This window comes from Oncorhynchus keta, chromosome 4 (genome assembly GCF_023373465.1).
Source record: "Oncorhynchus keta strain PuntledgeMale-10-30-2019 chromosome 4, Oket_V2, whole genome shotgun sequence".
Taxonomy (NCBI): domain Eukaryota; kingdom Metazoa; phylum Chordata; class Actinopteri; order Salmoniformes; family Salmonidae; genus Oncorhynchus; species Oncorhynchus keta.
The window spans coordinates 28,626,350-28,647,531 of NC_068424.1; the positions used below are offsets into that span (position 1 = coordinate 28,626,350).

Sequence of the window (21,182 nt, forward strand, 5' to 3'; positions counted from 1 at the left end):
CCATATGGAAAGCCCAACAGGATGATCCAGAAGTACAGGCTTTGTACCAGACTATCCTGGAAGATGGAGAAAAGATGGTCAATCCTACCACAAAGCTGACCATCATTGAAGACAAAGTCTACCGAGTTGTACAACTACCTCACAGAACACTCTACCAAATGTACATACCTGAAACTCTACGCCTTCAACTGCTTCAACATTTCCATGAAGACCCATTAGCTGGTCATTTGGGCAGGTTCAAAACCTACAAGCGGTTGCAAGCGTTACTGTACTGGCCACATCTGAGCATGGATGTGAAGTCACACATCCGAAACTGTCAGGAAATGTTAGGAGTGGATTTGATGGGTCCATTTCCTAGAAGCTCCAATCAGAATGTGTACATGCTTGTTTTTGTTGATTACTATTCAAAGTGGGTGGAGCTCTTTTCCCTGCGTCAGGCCACAGCAATGACCGTCTCTAACATCCTTACGAAAGAGATCCTGACTCGCTGGGGAGTGCCTGATTACATCCTGTCTGATCGAGGTTCCCAAATTGTCTCTGATCTCTTTGAGGAGACCTGCCAAAGATGGAACCGGAGACAGAAGTTGACCACGGCCTATCACCCACAGACCAATCTCACTGAGAGAGTAAATCGAACCTTGAAGACAATGATTGCTTCCTATGTAGGGACCCAGCACAAACACTGGGACAAGCACCTTCACAAGTTTCGATTTGCCCTGAATTCTGCTGTGCAAGAGTCCACTGGAGTCACACCTGCAGAGCTGAACCTAAGTCGTCCTCTCAGAGGACCCTTGGATATGGTGCTACAGCCCCAGCAGCTTACTCCAGACGCTGCTTGCTATGACCAGGTAGTCCATCTCCATGACTTGAGAGCTCTTGTCACAAAGAACATGATCCAGGCTCGACTCAAGCAGAAGAGAAATTATGATAAGAACAGATGAGACATGCAGTTCCAGCTTCGTGATCGGGTGTGGCTTCGCTCTCATCCTTACTCGAAAGCTGAACAATTCTTCTCGGCCAAGCTCGCTCCTAAATGGCAAGGACCATATAGGATTGTGGAGCAGATGGGCCCTTTGAACTACCGAGTGGTGAAAGAGGACACAGGTGAAGATATGCGCATTGTCCATGTCTCACGCCTTAAGGCCCGTTACCCCTCGGCTGAGGAATTGAGGCGATTGAGCGCCGCAAGGTCCTGGATATCTTTCAAGAGGAAAGTGAGGAGACTTTTCTCGGATTCCCAGACCCAGAAGTCTCACACCTTAAGGCCTGTGACCCCTCAGCTGAGGAGCGCGAGCTCCAAAAAAGTCATGAATATTTTTGTAGAGGAAAGCGATGAGGAGAGCAATGGTCGGCTTTTTCCAGGGGAGGGGTGTGTGACGGCCCTGAATTTTTCTGAACCGTCTCAGTGCAGCTCCTTCCAATAGGGCGCTTTCCCTTTAATTCCCAATTAAATAGCCAGCATCAGCTGCGCAAAAGTGGGGTTGTGATGGAGACATGACTGAGGATGTGTTCAACCCTCAGTTCCCGAAGCTTCTCTATTCCGTTGTTTTGTTGCCGTTAAACGTGTGTTTTGTAGCCTAAGAAAGTTTCCCCAGGATCCGATCCACTCTTTTCTCCGTGGACTCCACCTCTCCGTTCTTCATGGCCTTTCTCCGCTGGAGATCTGTTGGCGGATTGGATTGTCTGACTGACCGTGTTTAATTTGTTTCTGTGGCGCAAGAAAACATGAATGGTTACAAAAGTACCCATTCGTCTCAAGAAAAGGGTTTAGCTGTCCTAAAGTTAAGTACATTTCAAAAGAAGAAATCCTAAAGCATTATTTTCAAGAATACCATTTCTTCTGAACTTTTTTCTTAGGAAGAAACGTAGGTAAAACTTTAAGAACATTTCTAAAAACTTTATTGAGGAAAAGCAACTTTGCTTAAGTCCGAAGATAAGGGAAAAAAATGCCAGTTAAGAAATGTATTCTTAAAGTTTTGTTAATCCGGCCCCTGGACCCCAGGGCGAGTAGCTGCGGCTTTCACAACAGATAATGGGGATACTAATAAGATACAAAAAATACCATAGGAAGTCCCACCCAATTGACTAGTCCATGCTAAAACAAACTTTGGGGGCAAGTTTGCCCTCTATCCAATTCTGTGTAGTTGTGTTGCCAAAATAGCTTAAAGGGAAATACTACTGTTTTATCAGATGGTCTTACCTGGCAAGTCATTTTTAAAGGATGGAACTAGAAAGTTCATTTTGGAACTGATGCCTGTAATTAATCTGTATAAACGCTGATGTCACCCCTGTAAATGACTAGTCACAGTATCCACTATGATGATGCTTATATCATCAGGTAATTTATTTGTAAGCATATTAAAGTACAAATAAGTCATATTACAACACAAGCTAGGTTTCCACTCAATTGGCGACAGATTTTCATGCAAATATTCTAATATTAGCATTTTCTCACCAGAGATGTTTCCATCAAATTTACTTGTTGCCAATAAAAGGCTGTGGGTGATGACATAGTGCACATAAATACAACTTTTGCAGTTAAATTCCTGCATGTACCAAATGAAAAATACAAGTAAAATGGGTTTCCATTGCATTTTTAACTCTACTGATGATTTTGCCACAAAATATGTTGTGTTATAGAGCAAATGTGCCCACTGTGGTATCTACTGTAGCCAACCGCTCGAAGATACAGTGGGGGTATAGCCTACATGAGATTATTATTTATATATTTTATTTGTCAAAAAGCAGCCAAGCATCGATTATCATGTCAGAATAAGACCCTGGATGTTGATTGGAAAGGAGCATCAAGTTCATCACCTCGCACTTTCACCTCCCTGAAGTGAATAAACTTCCATGCTTTCCCGAGTCATAGTGGGAGGACCAGACAGCATGTCATGTTGTGACTCCAAGTTTACTTCGATATGATGGTTATTGTCCCCCAGGATGAATCCGAGAAGGGGACAGTGGATCGGTCTCCATCCATTTGTCCATCTGAACGTTAGTCACACACGGTCTCAGACACCACTGGCCCAATTTCGACAAAACTTGGGTGAATAACGCGTCCTGCGATAGAGTTCCAGCATTTACAAAATTACACTGATTGGCCCAAGGCAGAAGCTATAATAATTAACTGAAATGTGGAAGAGGCGAAGTGAGAGGGATAACTGGGCACAAAATGTGTCTTCTCCTGCAGGTGGTGTTTTTTCTTTGGCCCATGACATAAGAGTACAGGGAGTGGATTAGCTAAAGAGACTGCAGCGGCCAACATCCAGGGCTGCCTGCTGGCCCGGGCAACATCTGCCAAGCTCACCGGGCCAGTTAATCAAGCTTTCATTTAGCAAGACCCGATGAGAAGTTTGATATGTGCCCTAGCCAACCACACAAAGGCACGATGGATTCATTTTCCCAGGTTGACACAGACATGCTCAGGAAAGTGATATCACAACTTAAGCCATGAGCTGGCCTGGCAACATCTGCCTTCTCGATCCTATTCCACCACCTTCAAAATAGTTTTTAATTGCATATCTAAAGTACAATCTATTGTTTATCAATTTTTTTCATTTTTGAAAAAAATCCAAATCTGGTTTTCGTGCCCACCACAGCAGAGAGACAGCCTTGGTTAACGTGGTAAATTATCTTAGAGCCAACACAGATGCCAATCGCCTCTGTGCTTGTACTCTTATATTTAAGTGCATGAGTGAATTCCTTGCATAGCAGTCAGTGCAAACTTGTAGCATATTCAAAGTTTAAAAAGCTTTCTAAAGTTTAATTTCCACTTTAAAATGTCAGACTTGATTTGCCCTAACGTAAAATGCAGCAGCCCCAACAAAAAACATCCACATTTACTGTTGCTGCAGGATTATCTTCCCGCTATAACAAACTGCCTCAAATTAAGATCCTACATTTTAATTTTTATTTATTTAACCTTTATTTAACTAGGCAAGTCAGTTAAGAACAAATTCTTATTTAGAATGATGGCCTACCCCGGCCAAACTCTAACCCGGACGACGCTGGGCCAATTGTGCGCACTGCCCTATGGAACAACCAATCACGGCCAGTTGTGAAACGCCTAGAATCGAACCAGGGTCTGTAGTAACTCATTTAGCACTGAGATGCAGTGCCTTAGACCGCTGCGAACCTCGGGAGTTACATCTGTACTTTACTTGCATAAAAAGGTTGAATTGAAACCTGGTAACCCACAAGAAACATGCATTTCAATGCAAAACGGCAAGGACAAAGATAACAGTCGCTCATTCCAACAGAGTAGGAGTGTACCACAGGCTATGTTCAGTTCTTGTGATTGGACTCTACACTATCGTTCAAAAGTTTGGGGTCACTTAAAAATGTCCTTGTTTTTGAAAGAAAATACATTTTTTTGTCCATTAAAATAACATCAAATTGATCAGAAATACAGTAAAGACATTGTTAATGTTGTAAATTACTATTGTAGCTGGAAACGGCTGATTTTGTATGGAATTTCTTCATAGGCGTACAGAGGATGCTGGCCTTCTAGGCAGAGTTGCGATGAAAAAGCCAAGACTGACCAATTACAAGAAAACAGATTAAGATGGGCAAAAGAACACAGACACAGGACAGAGGAATTGTAAAAACACATGGTCCTGGTCTTCAATGGTCTTCCTTTTGGCCCTTGTACAAATGGAGCTGGAGAGAGAAAGTGGAATTGTGAGTGAAACATTACATCAGACTTGAACAAGAATCTAATATCAGTGCTTTAAAAGATTAGAGAATAGGTGAGAGGGAGGGGGAGAAATAGAGAGAGAGAGAGAGAGAGAGACAGACAGACAAACAACCAAAGACACAGAACAAACATAACAGGTAGTGGAGGTTGATGGGTAGCTGGTCATACCGTTCTGCGGTCCAGCACATCTTGAAGCATATAGCGGATTCTGGGGGAGGTCCTCCTTCTCTCCTGTATCAGATTAATCTGGGTGTAGTGTTCATCCATTCTGGGCTGTGGAAGTATAGACCGGCTAAGTGAATGCTATTGACTTAAAACAGACGCACATCAATAAATCCATACAGACAGACAGACCTGGTTCTTCTCAGAGTCCAAGTCTTTGCCAATGGTGAAGAGTATTGTGCACAGACCCTCTAGCGAATCATCATCTCCATCCTTTATTAGCTTTACGATGCAGTAGTCTATGAGGCCCTCGGTCATCATCTTCAACTTGAACAAATGGCAGATGAATGTGATGTTGCATAGCAACTCCCGCTGCCCCTCTGCCTTAGCCTCCTCCAGCTCCTCCCTCAGTCGCTGACGGTCCTCCTCCTGGAAGGAAATCAGGATGTCTGTTCAGCCTGCCTTGTACTACTAATACAAATTGCATTGGACAAAACAAGGTACAGGTGTTACAATGATCAGTTGAAGGGAATACTTTAAATGTAATATCAATGTAAAGTTAATCAATTACAATTGTTTATAAAATAATAAGGTATTATGAAGAGAAATAAAGTTGATGTAATGTGGATTTTGACATCTCAAAGATGAAATGTTGCTGTATGAGGTGCTACCTCAGTGGTGGTGTCGAGTTCCCTCTGCTTTTCTTTTAAGATCTTTCTATTATCCTTCTCAAAGCCCTTCTGGCATTGGTTCAGCAGCAGCTTCCGGAAATTTACTGTCACTCCAGGTATTTTGAGCTGAAAGGGCAGGATATGTAGGAGACAAACTCATTAACGGGTTTTCCGATTATGGAGCGAGAGAGACAGAGTTACATTTGAATTAGTTCGGATTAGATTCTGAACATTGACCACTATTACATTACTGTATTGGATACTTATTTGGTAGATATACAGTCACTAGTGAAGGTCTACACCCCTTGCACACAGTCTTCACATTTTAGCTGCCTTCAAATAACAGAAGGGTTCAAAATCTGGATTTCTTCCTACAGATCTACACAAACTACTTCACATTTTCAAAATGAAAGACAAATTAATAAAAATTGTAATGTGAAGAAATATTGATTGCGTATGTCTTCACACCGCAGTTAGCCCAATACTTGGTGGAAGCACTTTTTGCAGCCATTACAGCTGTGAATCATTTTGAATAAGATTCTACAAACATTACATAACTATTAGGGCATTGTTTTTAGTCAAAATTGCTTAAGCTCAGTAAATTTGGTTGAGAATCATTGATGGACAGCAATATTCAAACCTTGTCTATATATTTTTCACGCAGATTTAAGTCAGGGGGTTGATACTATACCACTCAAACACTCAATACCTATTGGAATGCCATTGGTGTGTTCTTTGCATTAAAATGTGCTTAACTGTCCCACTAAAAGGGCACTCTATCCCATGGTTAAGTTTGTAGAAGACTATGGCGGGTTTTCCTTAAACCTTTCAAATGCATTTTGATCTTGACAAACTCCCCAGTTGCTGCCGGTGACAAACACACCCATAACATGTTGCCACCACAATACTTGAAAATGTTGACTCCAATGCTTCCCACAGTTGTGTCATGTTGGCTGGATGTCCATTGGGTGGTGGAATATTCTCAATACACAGGAAACATTTGAGCGTGAAAAACCCAGCAGTGTTGCAGTTCTTAACACATTCAAACCGGTGCGCCTGGCACCTACTACCATATCCCGTTCAAAAGCATTTACATTTGTCTCACATACACAATTCACATCTCAATTGTCTCAAGGCTTACAAATCCTTCCCTCTCCTTCATCTACACTGATTGATTGAAGTGGATTTAACAAGTACATCAATAACGGATTGTAGCTTTTACCAGCTCAGTCTGTCATGGAAAAAGTGTTCCTAATATTTTGTACACTCAGTGTATGTTGCTCTAAGAGTTGGTAAAATTGTATTAAAAACAATAAAACAGCTGTTGGTGACAGGCAAACACAAATACACACATGGAGACTTGTACAGATGCATACGTACCCCCTTGAGTTGGTTGCACACCTTTGCATAGACCTCAGCGCTGGTAGGGTTTAAGATGACCCTCTCATATATAGAGTCAATGATGCCCTGGAGTTTGTCCTCTGTGTCAATGGTGAATGCACTCACTACCTTCATTGACTGATGGAAGTTCTTGGGAGTCAGGCTGGTCAGGATGTTATCCATTTGTTCATACATTTCCTCTGTTTTCACTGTCTCTAGGTCCACAAGGTCCTGCTTCAAGTAATAAGTTAAGAGGGCAGAAGAGGGAGTAAGCAGAGTTAAATAATAAAGGGGCAGCATCACCAACAGATATTATCTCCATCGTTATTCAACCAGGAGCGTATTACACATGTACATATTAATCTGACCCGATCTTACCAAGTCCTTTTCTTCCACTGCCTGTCTGCTCGTGCTAAGAGAACTGATAGCTGAGAGGGAGAAGAGAGAGAAAGAGAGGAAATGAAAACAAGAAGAAAGAGGAGGTTGTATGTCAGTCCTGTATGTTAGGTCCTTCACTTTATGCCAGTAATTGTGCTGTGATGGTACTACCCAACTAGCACATTTTGGTTCCTTGGAAGTTGTGGGAACGAACATTTTTGGTTTCCCATTAGTTCTGGAAACGAAGTCATAAGTTTCCTGACTGGTAAAACTGAACGTTTTTTAAATTCTCTACACTTCTCCCAAAGTATTGAATGGAAGTGAAAACGTAGCCTGTTCAGGGAACGTACATAAATGTTTCAAGGAGGTTCTGAGAGCGTTTTACTATGTTTCCCTGAAAGTTTTCCTGGGAGGTGGTATTAACATTCTGAGAACTAAAATTATAGGTAATCAAATAACGTTCTGAGAATGTTTCAACACTGCTAATTTCATTTAACTGATTTTAATTCCAAGCATAGATAGGACACATGGACATTATTTTGCTTAAGCTTTAATCACGCAAACACATTTTTAATTGTGGTATGCCGTCAGTGAGACTTGAACCTATGATCTTGGAATTAGTCCACAGTGCCTCCACGAAGGAGCTATCACGCCATGTTTTTTTTACTCACACAAAACTGTTAATTTTTGTTTATTTAAACAGACCACATTTCAAAGGGAACGAGCACTCATCAAAATCAGGTGTGGCCAATTAGTGGGTGTGGCCAACACACGAACACACTTAACAAGATAGGAAATATATGTTTTTAAATAAAATTCTTAGAAACTTTTTTAAATGTTACTAATGTTTTCTTGTGTTTTTTTTATAGAAAGTTTTCTTAATGTTCTGAGAACATGACTTTAAATAGAACATTGAGGAAACCTGTAGAAAACTTTATCATGAAGTACTGAAATTCCCACAGAAAAACGTTGTTTCTTAAAACATTCTCTGAACAATTTGAGAACATTATTTGAAATAGAACCATGAGGAAACCTGTAGGAAATGTTAAGATGAAGTACTGAAATTCTCACCAAAGAAACATATGGTTTTCAGAACATTATGTGCTAGTTGGGTAATCTGCACCATTTCCAGAACGTTGTGGGAAGGTTGTATGCAAACTAACCATAGGACAACCATGCTCTCACCAAGATCTAAGAAACACATGGTTCTCAGAACGTTGTGCTAGCTGGGTACTTACTGTATGGTCCCAGACTTTCTTCAACTGTTGAAAGAAAGAGAAAAAAAAAGGTGTTCATGTATGAAGGAATTTGGCTTGTGGACAGAAATAGTAGGCCTTGGGTTGCAAAAATCCCAGTAATTTAACCAATATTCTCAGGTTGGCAGATTCCCTGTATAAGGAAGGAATAAGCAGGGAATCTAAATTCCTCTAACCAGGATTTCTGGAGAATCTGGGCATGTTGGGAAACATTTTGCAGACCTAAAATAAGCACCTGATTTAGAAAACTCCACAAATTGCAACTTTGAGGAATCTTCAAATTGCTGTTGCATTTCAGAGGCACATGTCCTCACTTCTTCAAAAGCCTCAGTGATGCTGGGCAATTTCTACAAACAGACAAGGAAACATGCAGGACATCAGATATACCACAAACCCATTTCACCGCAACATGGTAAAAGTCAACATATACGGTGTTCATATAAATACTTATATGTAGTGAGCAGAGATAGAAGTTTGCTATATTATTGTTTAAATATATATTTATAATACCTTTTCAAAAAAGTTAATCAAAAACAGATCAAAACAATGAACTAAAGGTTCACAAGATATTAATTAATAAAGTCTTCCTGGTTTGTGAATGATGTCAATTTCTCCCAGTTACTTTCGAATAAAGGATTTTGGAGTCTTGAGGTATATGTATGTCAAGCTTTCCATATTAAAGATATCTTGGATTATCATTTTGGGGCTTCTACTTTATACCAGTTCCTGGTAATGGCTTTTTTACTTGGAGCAAGGTGCCTTTAACAAGTATTTGTGACTACCCATCACATTCTCTGGGACAAAATAAATGGGTGTGGTTGGCATCTACATAGCCACACAGCTGCCAGCATGGCTGTTGTATAGTTAGCTGTTGACTTTTGATTCTAGGTGTGATAAAAAAACGACTTGTTTCTCCAACAGAACTCTCCATGTTCTTGAGCTTGAAGAAGTACAGTGCATTCGCAAAGTATTCAGACCCCTTTCTTTTTCTACATTTTGTTACATTATAGCCGTATTCTAAAATTGATTAAATTAATGAAACATCTTCAATCTACACACAATACCCCATAATGACAAGCAAAAATAGCAAATATTCAGACCCTTTGCTATTAGAGTCGAATTTGAGCTCAGGTGCATCCTTTTTCCATTGATCAACCTTGAGATGTTTGTAAAACTTCATTAGGGTCCACCTTTGGTGAAATCAATTGATTGGACACCTGTCTATATAAGGTCTCACAGTTGACTGTGCATGTCAGAGAAAAAAACCAAGACATGAGGTCGAAGGAAATATTCATAAAGCTCCGAGACAGGATTGTGTCGGGGGAAGAATACCCCCAAAAATTCTGCAGAATGAAGGTCCCCATGAACACAGTGGCCTTCATCATTCTTAAATGGAAGAAGTTAGGAACCACCAAGACTCTTCCTAGAGCTGGCCGCCTGGCCAAACTGACCAATTGGGAGAGAAGGGCCTTGGTCAGGGAGGTGAACAAGAACCCGATGGTCACTGACAGAGCTCCAGAGTTACTCTGTGGAGATGAGAGCATTCCAGAAGGACAACCATCTCTGCACCAATCAGGCCTTTATGGTAGAGTGGCCAGACTGAAGCCACTTCTCAGTAAAAGGCACGATAGCCTACTTGGAGTTTGTCAAAAGGCACCTAAAGGACTCTCAGACCATGTGAAACAAGATTATCAGAGGCAGGGACTGGGAGACTAGTCAGAACCGAGGGAAAAATTAACAGAGCAAAGTACAGAGATCCTTGATGAAGAGCACTCAGGACCTCAGACTGGGGTGAAGGTTCACCTTCCAACAGGACAACAACCCTAAGCACACAGCCAAGACAACGCATGAGTGGCTTCGGGACATGAACCCGATCTAACATCAAAGGAGAGACCTGACAATAGCTGTGCAGTGACGCTCCCCATCCAGCCTGACAGAGCTTGAGAGGGTCTTTAGAGAAGAATGGGAGAAACTCCCCAAATACAGGTGTGCCAAGCTTGTAGCGTCATACCCAAGAAGACTCGAGGCCGTAATCGCTGCTACAGGTGCCTCAACAAAGTACTGAGTAATGGGTCTGAATAGTTATGTAAATGTGATCTGTTTTTTAAGTTTAATACATTTGCAAAAATGCCTAAAAATCTGTTTTTGCTTTGTCATTATGGGGTATTGTGTGTAGATTGATGAGAGAAAAAAAACAGTAATCAATTTTAGTATAAGGCTGTAAATGTAACAAAATGTGGAAAGTCAAGGGGTCTGAATACTTTTTGAATGCACTGTATGTTGGGTACTGCATATATTGTCCCAGTCTTCCTCTGAGATGTCTATATTCAGTTCCTTTTCCCATTTTGCTTTAATATAACGAGTTGAGTCTATCAGGCCATAACACAGTGAAGAGGTTGTCTTCGACATTGCCTGTTTATATGCATTTCGAATCACATGGATAGTCATACGTGGTATGAAAGAAGGCTCTGTCATTTTTTTCTCTTTTTCAAAATAGTCCATTAACTGTAAGTATCTGAAGAAATCTTGGTTTTCCATCCCACATTTCTCCTTGGAATGAAAACAGAGTTCTCCATCCTCTACAATTGGCACACGATGCTGTCATGCCTTTCTCAGCACATTCCTTAAATGTTTTTATCGTAGATACCTGGTTTAAATTTTGAATCAAACGCAAACCATTTCAACATTCTGATTTCCTTTTCCAGGTTGTGTTCTACAATCCAAAACAAGAGGTCTAGTGTAAATGATGATATAGGGTTAAGTATTCCTGTACTCCCAAATGGGTCTTTATCCCCAGCTGAAGTTGTCTATAGTATAAGTGCTGAATGATATTGACTGACCAATACAGAGAAAATAAATACCTTTGTTCAAAACTGATCCAAACATTTCCCTTTATAAATGTTCAAACTTTACACACTTCAAAATGTGCTTGTAAACATCTGTAGCACTTTATTCGAGCGCTACTGATTTTACCTGTAGGAAATGGGGGTAGACATCTATGTGTGGAAGCTGTCTACCCTCTGTTTCGGTTCTCTTCAGCTCATCAAGCTCCTGCTCCAGTGTCTGTAGGAGTCCCTCAGCCTCACTCACCATCTCCTTCTCTTTAGCTTGGATCACCTCTCTCACCTCTGAGCACCTTGTCTCAATCAGCTTGGTGAAGAACCTCTCACTGTCCTCTATTGTAGCCTGTGATAAGCACTATCAAAAGACAGAGAGAAAGAGGCATTTTATTGAGACATTTGGCTCAGAAACTTTGGTAAGCATTGTCTGCGTCCCGAATACTCAGCACTTCCCCCAAAGTATTGACTTGCATACTCCCCGTCATGATTGATGGGCTGCGGGGATAGCTGACGTTTTACGGGTTCCTGACAAATACTGCTAATTTGTGTTTTTTAATGCTGATCTTAACTTTTTGTTACATAATGTCTCTGCCATAATGTCCTATGATCGAAAATGGCTTCTGGACATCAGAGCACCTTAATTTGGATGAAGATTTCTACTTCAACGAGTCAGCAGCTCTAGACGTTCTTCTTACTTTGTACCAGGCCCTAATCCCTGGGACTTGAAAGAGGAAGCAGCGGCTACAAAGAGACAGGCGAGGCGGCATGCTAATGAGATTACGTCGGCGAACAAATAGACGGCCATTTCCCTCTGTTCTGATGGCGAATGTGCAGTCACTGGAGAACAAACTGGATGAACTCCGTTCGAGACTATCCTTTCAACGAGACCTAAAGAACTGTAATATCCTGTTTCTCAGAGTCTTGGCTGAACAAGGTCATGGATAAGAGATATCTCGTGGGTTTCTCCATGCATCGTCTAGACAGGACGGCAGCCTCGGGTAAGACTAGGGGATGGGGGTGTGTCTCTTTGTTAATAGCAGCTGGTGCGTGATCTCTATTTTTTAGCAAGTCTAGTTTTTGCTCCTCTAAGTTGTATACCTCGCAGCTGTCTATTTACCACCACAAACCAATGCTGGCACTAAGACTTCACTCAACAAGCTGTATAGAGCAATAAGCAAACAAAAAAATGCACATCCAGAAGTAGCGCTTCTTGTGGTCAGTGATTTTTGTATTTATTATTGGTACTTTTTACCCCTTTTTCTCCCCAATTTCATATCATCAAATTGGTAGTTACAGTCTTGTCCCATCGCTGCAACACCTGTACGGACTCAGGATAGGCGACGGTCGAGAGCCATGTGTCCTCCGAAATATGACCCCGCCAAGCCACACTGCTTCTTGACACACTGCTCCCTTAACCTGGAAGCCAGCCACACCAATGTGTTGGAGGAAACACCGTACATCTGGCGACCGAAGTCAGTTTGCACACGCCCTGCCACCACAAGGAGTCGCTAGAGAGCGATGGGACAAGGGCATCCCATCCGGCTAAACCCTCCCCTATCCCAGATGGCGCTGGGCCAATTGTGCGGTGCCTCATGGGTCCCCCGGTCGCGGATGGTGATTTTAATGCAGGGAAACTGAAATCCGTTTCAGCTCACTTTTATCAGCATTTCACCTGTGCAACTAGAGGTGACAAAAATCATCTTTGATCACCTTTACTCCACACACACAAAAAAATACAAGGCTCTCCCTCACCCTCCATTTAGCAAAACTGATCATAACTGCATCCTCCTGATTCCTGCTTACAAGCGAAAACACAAAAAGGAAGTAGCAGTGATGTGCTCAATACTGTAGTGGTCCGATGAAGTGGATGCTAAGCTACAGGACTGTTTTGCTAGTACATACTGGAATATGTTCCGGGATTTATCTGATAACATTGAGGTGTTTACCACATCGGTCAGAAGAATGGGAGAAACTCCCCACATACAGGTGTGCCAAGCTTGTAGCATGATACCCAAGAAGACTTGAGGCTGCCAATCGCTTCCAAATGTGCTTCAACGAAGTACTGAGTAAAGCTTTTGATATTTCCAGTTTACTTTTTTATAAATTACCAAAAATGTTGTTTTTTTTAAAGGGTTTTTGCTTTGTCATTATAGGGTATTGTGTGTAGATTGATGAGTGGAAAAAACTCTCATCAATTTTAGAATAAGTTTGTAACGTAACAAAAAGTGGAAAATGTCAAGAGGTCTGAATACTTTCCGAATGCAATGTATGTTGGTTACCCAAAATAAATGCAAATAAAAAAGGCAAACACAATTGAGATTCACCCATAGACGAGCCCTAAAACAGCTCATTACACAGTGTGGGTGACTGCATACTTGGGAGTGTTTCTGAAAGTGGGCGTTGCAAAAGTAGTGTGTGGACCAACTGCGATGGGTCTAACATTAGTGCTCCACTATCCGTTAGACCAGCTTAATGTTTACAGAGCAGGTGAAGAGAACTAACGTAGCAGATTAGGAGAATTAATGTGTCAGGTTGGGAGAATGAGGATAAGGTTAGGAAAAGGGTTAGGGTTAGCTAAAATGCGTGGCAGGTTAGAATAATTAACGTGGCAGGTTAGGAGAATGAGGATAAGGTTAGGAACAGGTTTAGGCTTAGCTAAAATGCTAGTTGTCAACAATAGACTCATCGTGCAGCCCAATCAGCCAAATCTGCCCAATTACATGATTCACTTTCCATACAACCACTTCTGTTGATCCTCCCACTTCTGTTGACACGACCACTTTCAGACACACTAAATGTGTGCAGTTATCCAGGACTCCATCAGTCAGCTAATGTCGCACCTTTAGAGACTCCACTTCCTGTCTCAGTTTCTGTAGTTCCTCCTCTCTCTCCTGGATTATCTGTTGGCATGTCTTCAACTGCACATTCACCTTTTTCTGTGGACAAACATACAGATAGTTGTAATTGACATCACACAATGGATCAAACCACATCCCTTTCTGATAGATACAGTACCAGTCAAAGGTTTGGACACACCTACTCATTCCAGTGTTTTTCTTAATTTTGATGTAGAATAATAGTGAAGACATCAAAACTATGAAATAACATACATGGAATCATGTAGTAACCAAAAAAAAAGTGTTAAACAAATCAAAATATATTTTATATTTGAGAATCTTCAAAGTAGCCACCCTTTGCCTTGATGATAGCTTTCTATACTTTTGGCATTCTCTCAACTAGCTTCATGAGGTAGTCATGAATGCATTTCAATTAACAGCCTGCCACATATCTATGTACCTCTTATACTAAGCCTATAATGGTATCCCATCCACACCTTTTTGGTAGCCCCCCAAGCAGCAGCTGAGTCTTCAGCTTTCAGCTTATCATCATGATGAGGACATGTGTTCTCCTGTAGTGGTATAGATGTGCTGATCAGCTTCTGATTCTTCATGGCTAATGACTTATAGTGAGGACGCAAAACAGGTTCTGTGTCTCCAGGTCCCGTGTGTTTCTCAGCATCATTGTCAGCTTGCAGCCCAGTCTTCTCCATCTTTTCCACCAACTCACCAAGCTGGGCCGTTTCTTTCTGGAGAGAGAAATACACACACAACAGAAACATTACATCACTCATCTAAAACATTACATTTTGGCAATGCAATAATCTGTAATATTATAGAATTGATAGAACTGTAATTCCTACAATTGATACATATAAACCACATAATATGGGTTTAATAGCATAGAACAAGAAAATGAAACAACTAAGAGGGTAGATATGGGTGTTTAAAGAGGTAGACAAATAAACGGTCATACCTTTCGGAGGTCCAGCACACCCTGCAGCATGCTTGTGATTCTGGGGGAGGTTGTCCTATTCTTCATAATCTTCACAATCATGTTGTAGTACTGATCCATTCTGGGCTGTGGAAGAATAGACAGGCCAAGTGAATGTAGTTGACTGATTTATAGATCTGAATCTATTGGATTGATCTATCCCAAAATGTGGAATAAAAATGCCATTAATTTAGCTGTCATGGATAAAAAATAAAATGTTTTTATTTTGTTCAAAAACAGACAGACGGATGGATGGATGGATAGACAAAATTCTGTACCCTGGCCTTCTTAAAGTCCAAGTCCTTGCCGATGGTGTAGAGTAATGTGCAGAGACCCTCCAGAGAGTTTTCATCTTGGTTCTTCAGCAGCTGTACGATGACGTCGTGCATGACGTGCTCAGTCAGCATCTTCAACTTGAACAACTCACACATTAACTTGATATTACCTAGCGACTGCCTCCGCTCCTCGGTCTTGGCCTCCTCCAGCTCCTCCCACACTCGCTGGCGCTCCTCCTCCTGGAAGGAATAAGGAAAGTTAACAAGTTAAACTACAAATTGTTACTAGTTAGATAACAAACCATGTTCCAATTATCAATTGAAGGGAATAGCACCACAATATGCACTGCTCAAAAAAATAAAGGGAACACTAAAATAACACATCCTAGATCTGAATGATTGAAATATTCTTATTAAATATTTTTTTAATTTACATAGTTGAATGTGCTGACGACAAAATCACACAAAAATGATCAATGGAAATCAAATGTATCAACCCATGGAGGTCTGGATTTGGAGTCACACTCAAAATGAAAGTGGAAAACCACACTACAGGCTGATCCAACTTTGATGTAATGTCCTTAAAACAAGTCAAAATGAGGCTCAGTAGTGTGTGTGGCCTCCACATGCCTGTATGACCTCCCTACAACGCCTGGGCATGCTCCTGATGATGGATGGTCTCCTGAGGGATCTCCTCCCAGACCTGGACTAAAGCATCCGCCAAGTCCTGGACAGTCTGTGGTGCAATGTGGCGTTGGTGGATGGAGCGAGACATGATGTCCCAGATGTGCTCAATTGGATTCAGGTCTGGGGAACGGGCGGGCCAGTCCATAGCATCAATGCCTTCCTCTTGCAGGAACTGCTGACACACTCCAGCCACATGAGGTCTAGCATTGTCTTGCATTAGGAGGAACCCAGGGCCAACCGCACCAGCCTATGGTCTCACAAGGGGTCTGAGGATCTCACCTCGGTACCTAATGGCAGTCAGGCTACCTCTGGCGAGCACATGGAGGGCTGTGCGCCCCCCCCCAACGAAATGCCACCCCACACCATGACTGACCCACCGCCAAACCGGTCATGCTGGAGAATGTTGCAGGTAGCAGAACGTTCTCCACGGTGTCTCCAGACTGTCACGTCTTTCACATGTGCTCAGTGTGAACCTGCTTTCATCTGTGAAGAGCACAGGGCACCAGTGGCACATTTTCCAATCTTGGAATTCTCTGGCAAATGCCAAACGTCCTGCACGGTGTTGGGCTGTAAGCACAACCCCCACCTGTGGACGTCAGACCCTCATACCACCCTCATGGAGTCTGTTTCTGACCGTTTGAGCAGACACATGCACATTTGTGGCCTGCTGGAGGTCATTTTGCAGGGCTCTGGCAGTGCTCCTCTTGCACAAAGGCGGAGGTAGCAGTCCTGCTGCTGGGTTGTTTCCCTCCTACGGCCTCCTCCACGTCTCCTGATGTACTGGCCTGTCTCCTAGTAGCGCCTCCATGCTCTGGACACTACGCTGACAGACACAGCAAACCTTCTTGCCACAGCTTGCATTGATGGTCCCTCCTGGATGAGCTGCACTACCTGAGCCACTTGTTGGGTTGTAGACTCCGTCTCATGCTACCACTAGAGTGAAAGCACCGCCAGCATTCAAAAGTGACCAAAACATCAGCCAGGAAGCATAGGAATTGAGAAGTGGTCTGTGGTTATCACCTGCAGAACCACTCCTTTATTGGGGGTGTCTTGCTAATTGCCTATAATTTCCACCTGTTGTCTATTCCATTTGCACAACAGCATGTGAAATGTATTGTCAATCAGTGTTGCTTCCTAAGTGGACAGTTTGATTTCACAGAAGTGTGATTGACTTGGAGTTACATTGTGTTGTTTAAGTGTTCCCTTTATTTTTTGGAGCAGTGTATTACCAATGCACAGTTAGGGCAACATAATCAATCGCACATCAAAGCATTAAAATCATACAGAGGAATGAATATAATTTAGATCAGATTAGAATATCTCAAAAAGATGTTTCAAAATGTTGGTCTATAATGTAGTCGACAGTCTCTGAAGGGATGGATGTGCTACCTTGGTGATGGCATCCACCATCTCCTGTTTTTGCCGGAAGATTTCGCAACTGTTTCTCGTCATGTTCTCAAAGTTTGCTTGGACTCGGTTCAGAAACAGCGTCCGGAAATTTACTGTCACTCCTGGTTTGGCAGCGGTGGGTACTCTAAGCTGAGGAGGAAGATATGCAGAAGGGAGAAAAAAAAAAACACAGGTTAAAAGCACAATATGTATGATTTCCTGCTGTTCTTGGTGTGTGGTCACTGGCATTTGACAAAAAATAGCAATCACCTCTGAGAAACAGACAAAATAAAAACAGACGGAGAATTGTATAGACTTACCCCCATGAGGCAGCGGCAGATGTTGGCATAGGTCACAGATCTGGTAGGATGTGCCAGGGCCCTCTCATATATGAGGTGAATGATGCCCTTCAGTCTGGCCTCTGTGTTAATGGTGAACTCAGTAATTGCCAACATCGATTGCTGGAAGTTGTTTTGATTTACCCTATCCAGGATGTTATCCATTTGAGCATACAGTTCCTGTGTCTTCTCTGGCTCTGGATCCTGAAAATCCTTCTTCAAGTTATAAATTGGGGGACAGGTGAGGCAGTGACAGACATCAAAGTTAAAGACGGTAAGGAGGTCAGAGAAACAATTAGGGGGCAGTGTGATATCACCAAAAATTTAAACTGAACACACATGTACCTACTGTGTACATATAAACTCTGGACTTACCAAGTTCTGTTTTTCCACAGCCTGTCCACTGGAAGAGGGAGCTGGTGATTGGGTTTCTTGTTTGCATGTCTTCTTGGTCCCACTCATCTTCTTCTGTGAACAAACATGCACTGGTATTGAGGCAATACTACCGTGGTATTACAACATACACTCTTCCTGAATGTTATATTGTGATAGATATAAATGTGTCTTTGCCTTCTCTGGTAGATGGGAGGGGCCTGTGTAATTCACTGAACTCACATGACATGTATAAAGTACAATGTACAAGTAGGCTAATTTCATACTGTGAAACATTCAATGATACTCCATGTAGTTTAGTCACCGCAGACAGGAAAACGTTATTATCCATACCCTTTTCTTGTTAACCAGGTGCTGATTTCTCAGCATATGTTTGCTGAGTATTTCCTCAGTATATGACTGTTTCCAGATCCAGTGTCATCCGTTTGCAATCCAGTCTTCTTCCTTTTTTCAATTTCATCCAACTTGGTGTTTGTGTTTAGTACAGGTATTGATTGGGGTGTTGGTCTCTCTGCACTGGAAGCATATCTGGTAAGGTTACTTTGGTCATCCTGATCCCAGTTACCAATACATAATTTGCAATAACTCTGTACACAGGGAATTCTCACCGGATTCAGTAAACCCACAGATTAGACAATTTATTTTTTTCTGATTTAAAATATCAATAGTTTGAGCCACAGTAGTTGAGTCACTGCAGGTTACTAACGTGCGATATTTCCGGTGCAGTCTTCATAAAACACGTCAGTGTACTGCTACAGCGCAATTGTTGGTTTTTGTTTCTTTCTTTCTAACGTACCAAAATATAGACCACGGTCTGTACTTTCCAACGTCGGCAAATGACTCCTAGTGGTTAGAACAAACGAGGTGGGTGGAGCCAAACACGAGCTAGCGAGAGCCTATTGGCGCGTTCTAGCATATATTTGCGTATTTCCGTTAGTAAACGACTCTGAAGTGAACGTGTATAATAACTCAATTCGCACATGCACTCCTTCTAAAGAACGACATTTTAGAAACGTTGGCAACGTTTCTAAAATGTTTTTCTAAAAAAAACATTGTCCACTCTGTTCGTAACATATTTTAGTTTTGGAAACAGTGAAAAAAGGAGGAACCCGTACACAGTTCCTGATAGTATCACTGCTCTTTATTCAGCGTTTCGCTACACTCGCAATAACATCGGCTAACCATGTGTATTTGTCCGATTTGAGTTAACGTATCCGCCTCACCGCCTTCGTCAGAGCGTTTGTGAGTTTATTCTTCTCCTTCGTCTTCTATGAGGTTTAAACGGTGGTTGGCAGCCAATTTGTTGCATTACCGCCATCTACTAGACTGGAGTACAACTTCAACTTGACACACCCTGTAACTCTTCTGCTGTCAAGTCTCGCACACCCAAATACCGCTATGCAGCTGCCACCACAACCTCAATTTTCTGAGACTTCCGATCCATCCCTACAGTACAATTAATAACCATTGCTATAAATGCTAAAAATCCCATTTTACTGAAACTTATATCACCTTTTAGCCTATCCCTCTGTACTGGTATATCTCTACTACTCTCACCACTCCTCCCCCTTAACCCATCTTCCTCTACTTTCTTCAATGCCTCAGTATATGACAACTTCTGCACTACTGTAACCCTGGAAATGGCAACCTGCTTCTCTCGCACGGGACATTTCTGATCCCCAGCTCCATAGGCACCCCTACAATTAACACATTCCACTACTTTCCCCAATACTACACATTCCCTTGTCTCATGCCCTTCTGCACATTTCTTACACCTTGGACCCTCCTTTATACACACTGCTGCCACATACCCTTAAGCTTGACACCTGTAACATTTTAATGTCTTCGGAACATACGCTCATATATATCCTAACTTCACTTTGTCAGGGAAAGACTCAACTTCAAAACTCAAAAGAACAGACAAAGAATCTTCTGTTTCCCAACTCTCGCCACCCTGTCCACGTTGCATCAAATGACGAGCATCACATACACCGGAAATCTTTGCCCTCAGCTAGGCAACTTTTATATCTACTGCCACCCTGGTTTAACACTCCTTTCATTGGTGCCCTTTTCTTGAGAACAAAACAATTCACTTTTCTTACCCCCATTTATTTGACTTTGAGCGCATTCTTCCTCTGCCCAACAGAAACACAAACAATTATCACAAGACCACTTCTAGTTACCCTCACCGATTCCACATGACCCAACACTTTTTTCACCCACTGTGAAACCACAAATGGATCAGCCAAAAGGCAAGAGTCCACTTTTTCCATAAACTTCACTCCTACTGTCAGACTCTTCTTCATCCTGATCCTCAGTGCATACCTCGGTCTAACTTTACTGCAAATACCACCTCCTATACTTCACCTTAATTCACTTCCCTTTCTCCTCCTGTCTTCAGCTCCCTCTGCGTACACCTTCTACCATTCTTCTTTGACATACCATCTTTTTTAACATGATTTTTATCCGACTCAAGCTTACCCGCTTCTTCCCTCTCTCTCTTAGGGCTCTTCTCCCTCTCTTTTTCCCCTCTACTCCTCCTCCGTTTTCCAAGTACACGTCTTCTTAGGATAATACTGCTGCTCCATTCCTGACACCCATCTTGTTCTTGCTTTCTCTAGGCACTCCATTTTCCCTTTCTTTCTCGACACGTCATGACCCTCGACTCAATACTATCTCCTTTTGTACGTTTTTTAAATTTAGCACCCTTATGTAGACCTAGCCCCACCCACATCCGTTCCACGCATCGAATGACATTACTCAATGACATGGATCCCAATCTCAAATTCACTATTGAATGTGACACTAAACATGTTCATTTCCTTGATATGTGGACTGAGAAATCGACTAGAACCCTGTTTACAACTCTGTGTAGAAAAGTAA

General features: G+C 42.0%; 1 protein-coding gene across 10 annotated transcripts; it reads right to left on the minus strand.

Annotated features, from left to right (window-relative positions):
• Positions 1 to 1,882: 1,882 nt before the first annotated feature.
• Positions 1,883 to 20,965, minus strand: LOC118372707 (eukaryotic translation initiation factor 4 gamma 3-like). Of its 10 annotated transcripts, none has more exons than XM_035758686.2 (18): positions 20,781 to 20,964; positions 18,633 to 18,815; positions 18,282 to 18,374; positions 17,889 to 18,122; positions 17,569 to 17,718; positions 15,496 to 15,732; positions 15,200 to 15,304; positions 14,721 to 14,972; positions 14,227 to 14,322; positions 11,520 to 11,744; positions 8,782 to 8,893; positions 8,529 to 8,552; positions 7,291 to 7,340; positions 6,913 to 7,146; positions 5,533 to 5,658; positions 5,054 to 5,290; positions 4,868 to 4,972; positions 1,883 to 4,662 (listed from the first exon to the last, which is right to left on the minus strand). In XM_035758686.2, the coding sequence occupies exons 2-18, from the start codon at positions 18,666 to 18,668 to the stop codon at positions 4,627 to 4,629; spliced, it is 2,352 nt and encodes a 783-aa protein (XP_035614579.1). In that variant the 5' UTR covers positions 18,669 to 18,815; positions 20,781 to 20,964; the 3' UTR covers positions 1,883 to 4,626. The 10 variants fall into 10 exon arrangements, with proteins under 10 accessions (XP_035614579.1, XP_035614571.1, XP_035614622.1 ...); XM_035758678.2 differs by lacking the exon at positions 20,781 to 20,964 and adding an exon at positions 18,908 to 20,755; XM_035758729.2 differs by lacking the exon at positions 18,633 to 18,815 and having other exon boundaries at positions 17,889 to 18,110; positions 20,781 to 20,965.
• Positions 20,966 to 21,182: the final 217 nt, after the last annotated feature.